General features: G+C 57.5%; 1 protein-coding gene across 1 annotated transcript in view; it reads right to left on the reverse strand.

The window, feature by feature from the left end:
- The window catches only part of LOC104990787 (signal transducer and activator of transcription 5A), a 20,923-nt gene that overhangs the window by 3,138 nt on the left and 11,398 nt on the right, over positions 1 to 6,387 (reverse strand). Inside the window, exons 6-14 of the mRNA XM_010843104.1 lie at positions 5,815 to 6,385; positions 5,230 to 5,409; positions 3,679 to 3,766; positions 3,449 to 3,571; positions 2,808 to 2,900; positions 2,161 to 2,367; positions 1,355 to 1,449; positions 1,140 to 1,270; positions 354 to 717 (exon numbers count right to left, since the gene is read on the reverse strand). Of these exons, the coding sequence (XP_010841406.1) occupies positions 354 to 717; positions 1,140 to 1,270; positions 1,355 to 1,449; positions 2,161 to 2,367; positions 2,808 to 2,900; positions 3,449 to 3,571; positions 3,679 to 3,766; positions 5,230 to 5,409; positions 5,815 to 6,385 (1,852 nt within the window). The remainder of the gene's footprint in view (positions 1 to 353; positions 718 to 1,139; positions 1,271 to 1,354; positions 1,450 to 2,160; positions 2,368 to 2,807; positions 2,901 to 3,448; positions 3,572 to 3,678; positions 3,767 to 5,229; positions 5,410 to 5,814; positions 6,386 to 6,387) is intronic.

Consider the following 6,387-nt stretch of genomic DNA (forward strand, 5'->3'; position numbering starts at 1 on the left):
CCCACACCTCTGGTTTCAGTCTCATCCCATGTCCCGCTTCCTTTCCTGGCCCTTGGCTTCCTCTCTCCCCGTCTCCACCCCTGCCAAGGAAACAGAGTCCACACCGAGGAACAAACCCAACCAAAGGAGTGGGGCCAGGTTGAAGAGAAAAAAACCTGTCCATTTTGCTTCCTACCCTCAACTGTGAGGGCAGGTTTGAGGGTGGAGAGGGGTGAGAGCAGTTGATTAAGATGGGAGCCGTGCATTATCTGTGGGTCTGCGTGATCCTGCTCCTCCCCCTACACTGCAGCCGCCTCCTCCTCCAAGGGCGCAGAAGGGAGTGCACTCAGTGTTTGCTTTGCAGGGAAGAAAGCTAGGTCGGGGTTTCCGCTTCATGGGCCTGTTGCTTGTTCACAAAACCTAGGATGGCCCTGGGTGCACGGAGCCCTGAAATCCCCTCTGCGTGCCTTGTGCCATCCCACGGACCAGCCCTCACAGGGGAAATGGCCCCTGGGCTCTTCCTGGGGTGTACCCGCTGCTTAGCCCCAGGAGTGTGTTGGGGGGTGTGTTGGGCAGACGCACCAAGCACAGGAGTATAGTACTTGGAGAAGACCTCATCCTTGGGCCGGTCGGGAAACACGTAGATGAGATAGTTCAGGTCCCCCAACCTGTCGGCCAGGGATCGGATGGAGAAATCCCGCGTGGTGAATGGCTTCAGATTCCACAGGTTACGGTCAGCTGTGAAAAGGCCAAGCTCATTTTCACAACCCACTGCCCACAGGAGGAGGATTGGAGCTGTAGGGCTGGGGGCCAGGCTTGTGGAAACATCCAGGTAAAAGCCTGCACTGCTACCCCACCCCTGTTCTCAGCACAGGGCAAGGAAGTGACCATGGGCGAGCAGATACCAACAAGTCTGGGTCAGGACAAAGAAGGACTCGCTCAGCAGTTCTGGAGGCTGTAGGGGGTAGTGATGTTAGGTTCTCCCAAGAGGAAACCAATAGAGACTGGGTATTTGAACAACACTCCACCCACCCTCCAAGCTCAGTTCCCATCTTTCCCACTGGACCCCTTCTAAGGATACAGGCCTGATGGAGAATGGGAATGAGGAAATGAGAAACAGAGCCACTGGGGCGGGAGTGTGGGCAATGCAGGGAACTCACGAGAGTCAAACTTCCAGGCGATGGTGATGCCCCCAATTTCTGAGTCGCTGAAGCGCAACAAGAAGGTACCGTCGGGCTTGTTGATGAGCAGGTCATGGGCCTGTTGCTTGTTCACAAAACCTAGGATGGCCCTGGGTGCATGGAGCACACAGAGTCACTGCTGGGCCACCAGCCACTGTCCTCTGAGCCCCGACCTCCCACCCGCCGTGCCTCACCCGTCATTCCAATGGGGCTTGTGATGTTTCTTCAGCACCTCCATGACCCCGTCGAACCACTGCCAGAAGGTGTAGTTCCATCCGGGCAAGTTCTCCTGAGGGTGCCCGGGAAAGCCCAGGTTAGGGCTTGTGTCCCCATCATCTCAGGTGGTCCAGGGAACACTTGGTGCCCCTGTGTCCTCACCCAGTGCCTGTGTGCCAAGTCGCTTCAATCGTGTCCGGCTCTTTGTGACCTTATGGACTATAGCCCACCAGCCTCCGGTCCATGGGATTTTCCAGGCAAGAATAGTGGAGTGGGTTGCCATGCCCTCCTCCAGGGGATCTTCCTAACCCAGGGATCGAACCCACGTCTCTTTTATCTCCTGCATTGGCAGGCAGGTTCTTTACCACTAGCGCTACCTGGGAAGCCCATCCTCTCAGACACAGGGATCTGGGACAATCCCATGGAGGGGGTCAAAGGTGCAAGAAACTGTCCAAGCTGGATGAGACCTCCAAAGTCATTCCTGCCCAACCCCTTCATTCTACAGATGGGAAAAGTGCGATGCAGAGAACGGAAGGGGCCTGGCAAATGAGGTAACATGTTGAGGACCAGAGCCCGGGGACCCTGACTTCCAGCTCTGGGTTCTTTCCAAAGTCTTGCCCTGGGTCTCATGGCTGTCTCCACTCCTTGGGGCACCAGCCCCCATCTCTCCTGGTTGTAGCAGAGGGGTCTGGGGGTGGAGGGGGCCCATGGACCAGGTGCCTGTCTGTGAGGTGGGGAGGGGTGGAGATAGTCCCAGGCAGGCAGCAGGCAATGCGTCCCTTACCCGGTTGAACTGGGACCAGGACACGGACATGCCGTTGTAGTCCTCGAGATGGCTGCTGCTGCTGTTGAACAGCTTCTGCGCCAGGAACACCAGGTTCTCCTTGGTCAGGCCCCGGTTGCTCTGCACCTCGGCCTTGAATTTCATGTTGAGCGCCTCGCACAGCTGCGGCCACAAGACTTTGTCGGGCACCGCAAACGGCACCCTGCCCTGAGAGGGAGAGAAGAAAAGGGAAAAGATTGAGGGAATAGGAGATATTTACACACACACACACACACAGATACCAAGAGGCAGAGGGGAGTGAGAAAGATCCAGGAAAGGAGACAAAAACACAATGGAAAGAAACGGGGGGCAGGAGCAGAGGGACGGGTATATAGGGGTAGAGACCCAGAACGGAGCCCTGGGAGCAGAGATCAGGGGCCAGATTCCAAGCACCAAGCTCACAGACCTAGGAGACCCCAGTCCCGTGACCTGGAGCCCAGACAGAGCTGAGGTCGTGCTGAGGGCAGGGCGCTCACACCAGCTGCCCCCTGACCACTGGTTTGGCCCAAGGGTGGGAGAAGACCACTCAGCAGGAGCCCTGGGGTTGGGGCTGGCCCTGGGAACCTCTGAGGGGCTGGGGCTGAGGTGGGGGTCCCACGGGGACTCACCGGCTCAGCAAAGGCATTGTCCCACAGCACCGTGGCAGTAGCATTGTGGTCCTGGCTGCCATGAACGATGACAACCACGGGAAGGGACAGGGTCTACGGGAATCCAGGGAATGAGGGATGAGGGCCTCTGACCCTGGTCTTGCCCTCCACTTGGGGGAGGCACCTGACCGCCATTCCTCAAGCCCCTTCCAGCAAAACCAAAGCAGAAATAAACAAAAAACACAGCCCATTTCTTTTTGGCCATTGCCTCAATCCTGAGGGTGGGTGCCAGATTGCTGTCTGTGCTCAGTCACTCAGTCGTGTCCTACTCTTTGGGACCCCATGAACTCTAGCCCGCCAGGCTCCTCTGTCCATGGTGATTCTCCAGGTAAGAATACTGGAGTGGGTTAACTCACAGGGGATCTTCCCAACCTAGGGATCAAACCCAGGTCTCCCACATTGCAGGTGGATTCTTTGCCATCTGAGCCACCAGGGAAGCCCAGGTGCCAGATTACAATCTAGCAAATAAGCACCAGCAGAGTGAAATTAGGTTTTCTGAGAGCATCATGGGGTAACTGGACTGAGCGTATGCAAGGATTCCAGTCTCTGGCTTTCCCAAGTCAGCTGGGTGGCCTGCAGGGGACAGGGGAGCCAGGCCTCACCTTCACCTGGAACACAAGCTCATTGCTGCCAACACTGAATTGAGACTCAAACAGGACCGTGAACTTCTCTTCCGTCACAGACTCTGCACCTCGCCGGTCAGCTCGCTTGATCCTCTTGAGGGACTGCAGGGTGGGAGATCAAAAGGGGACGAGGGGAACGCGGCAGGTTACGAGGACTCAGGACTCAGCTCTGGACAGACCTCCCAGCTCGGGCCGGGCCCTGTCCTCACCATGTTTCTGAAGTGGGCGCTGAGGGTGCCTGTGGCCTGGTGATACTCCATCACACAGCAGTTGTTCAGGATCTCCCCGCTGCACTCACTGCCAAGCAGAGGGGAACCCGTCTCCGCTGGGCCCAGGCCCAGAGCACTGTCCTGTATGCACCCTGGGCCCCAGCTTCTCCAGAAGGCCCCACAGCAGCCCCTGACCCCTCCCCTAAGAGCGTTCCTCTGGGCTGTCTTTTCTCATCAACCTGAGAGCATCTGAGCAAAGCCCCAAGGGTGGGGCCAATGTTAAAGTTCCTTGGGCGTCAAGATTGACGTGGGGGCCTTTGGCAGCTTCTAGCCCACTTGACATAAAAATCATGACCTCAGCCTAACAAGATCCATGCCATCAACCCCTGCCCTGGCCTCACTGGGCTCCCCTCCCCTCATTCAGAACAAGCAAGCCCACAGTATCTTGTCTGTTTGCTGAACACACAAGCTCAGTGCTGCCTGGGGACTCCTGTACTTGCCTTCCTGTTACATTCTTTTTTTAAGTAATGCATTTTGCACTTCACTATTTTTTAAATTTTTTAAAAAGTTCTGGCTGTACCCCGAGGCATATGGGACCTTAGTTTCCCAACCGGGGATCTAACCCATACCCCCTGTATTGGAAGGTGGAGTCTTAACCAGTGGACCACCAGGCAAATCCCCCTGTTGCATTCTTGACTTTCTCATTCAGGTCTCCACTCAAATAGATCCTCAGAAAGGCCCTCCTTGGCCATCCATGTGCTGTTGCAACATCTATCCAGGCGCTGTGATATTGCTTGGCTTTAATTTTCTGTCTAGACTCTATTGCCTTCTGACGCTGCCTGATTTTTAAGAGTATATGACTGTCTTGTTCCCAGCCCAAAGGCAGGCTCTAAGAGAGTGAGAACTCTTCGTCATCTTCGTCATCCTAGCCCCAGAGCACACAGTGGGCCTCAGTACTCAGGACCCAGTCTCTCCCCTCACTCATTCCCGCCCTCCTTCACTCACTCCCACGCCCTTCAAGGGTGGCCTGGCCTAATCCCAGGACCTCACCCCGGGTTCTCCATCCACCACGCCCTTTGTCTGCTCCTCCTCCAGACAGGCCCGTGTTCTCTCTGCCCGAACGTCTGCCCTCTCCACGCCCGTTCACCATCTCCTCCTAGTCACCCCGCAGCCTTGAAACTAGCTGTCATTCTGTCCCACCCCCTCCATGACCCACTTTCACGGTGCCCCAGTCGTCTCTCTTGTCACATGCCAGCAAGTAATCAATTCTCACGTCTGCTGCCTGCTAGCCTAAAGGTTGGGCCGTGATGGAGCCAAGTTTGGTGTGGATCCCAGCACTGTGCCAGTGCTCAGCACAGATCCTGGGACACCCTAATAGTGAAGTCCTTGATTTGCTCTGTGTGCGAGGAGTACCCCCAGACAGACAGAGTCATCTGTCATTGCAATGCGAGACAAAGAGTGGGAAGCCCCGTGTGTCCTCATCACCTGGGACCCCAGCTATAGAGCAGAGGCTGAGCTGGGGGAGGGCAGATGAAGGAGCGGGCAGCGTACTTGCGGGTGTTCTCGTTCTTGAGCAGTGACTTGGCCTGCTGCTCGCTGATGATGGTGGCCTTCACCTGGGGGGGATTCATGTGCACGTTCAGCTTCCCACCCACCAGCAGGCGCACGGTGGCCGCGAACTTGGTCTGGGTCTTCAGGACCTGAGGGGGCTGCTTCTCGATGATGAAGGTGCTGCGGAGACACAAGGGACAGGAGACACTTCAGGGGACAGGACTCTGGCCCCACCTTCCACGGGGGGAGGCTGCCTTGCACCAGGCTGAGCAGGTGAAGGGAGGGTTTGCGGACAGTCCACCCTCCCTGGGGCCACTGTGAGTCAGGGGAGCTGGCGGGAAGGGAGGCAGTGAAAGGAACTCAGCAGCTGAAAGGAGTTGCAGGAGACAAACGCCCGTGTAGTGTCCACGAGAAATACTGGGCGAGGTCGACAGCAAGAGGCCATAGCAACAGGGGATGGAGAGGGATGGGAGGAGGGTGTGAGGCAGAAACTGAAGGATTTAAGCCAGAGCTCCCCATCTGCAAAGACCCTGCTGCCCCCCACCCAGGGCAACCAGATGGGAGCAGGGCGTGGCCAGGAGTCACCTGGTCACCAGGGCTGAGATGATGTCAGTGATGGTGGCGTTGACCTCAGCCAGCATCTCCTCCACGGGGCCGGGGATGGGCAGCTGCTGGCAGAGGTGCTCGGCTCTGCGGATCTGCTGCCGGTTCTGCCAGATGATCTCCGCCAACTTCTCACACCTGAATCCGAGCCCCAGGGCCCAAGGAAAGGACATGGGCTTCACCCCCGTCCTCCAGGCTAGAAGCTGGCAGGCGCCCAGGCGGGGACAAGGCCCACACCCAGCTCCACCCCCAGGAAGGCCTGGTGCCCGAGCCACCTCGCCTGTGCACTGGGCACAGCAGAGATGCCCTGCCTTCCAAAAAAACCAGAGAAACACCCAGGAGAAGCGACACTGACTGGGGTCCAACCAGCCTGAGTGCCACTTTGCCACCTGGCCCCACCCCAGCATCCTCCCAGGGGAGGGGGCACAGAAAAGGACACCAGCATCAGCATCAAACACACCACTGGTGGGATAAGACCCGTGCCCAGACAGAGGGAGCCAGCTGCTCATGTAGACGTGGGCGCAAACAGCAGCTGGCAGCACCACTCTGCTGCCT

The sequence above is a fragment of the Bison bison genome, unplaced genomic scaffold (genome assembly GCF_000754665.1).
Source record: "Bison bison bison isolate TAMUID 2011002044 unplaced genomic scaffold, Bison_UMD1.0 scf7180017864180, whole genome shotgun sequence".
Taxonomy (NCBI): Eukaryota; Metazoa; Chordata; class Mammalia; order Artiodactyla; family Bovidae; genus Bison; species Bison bison.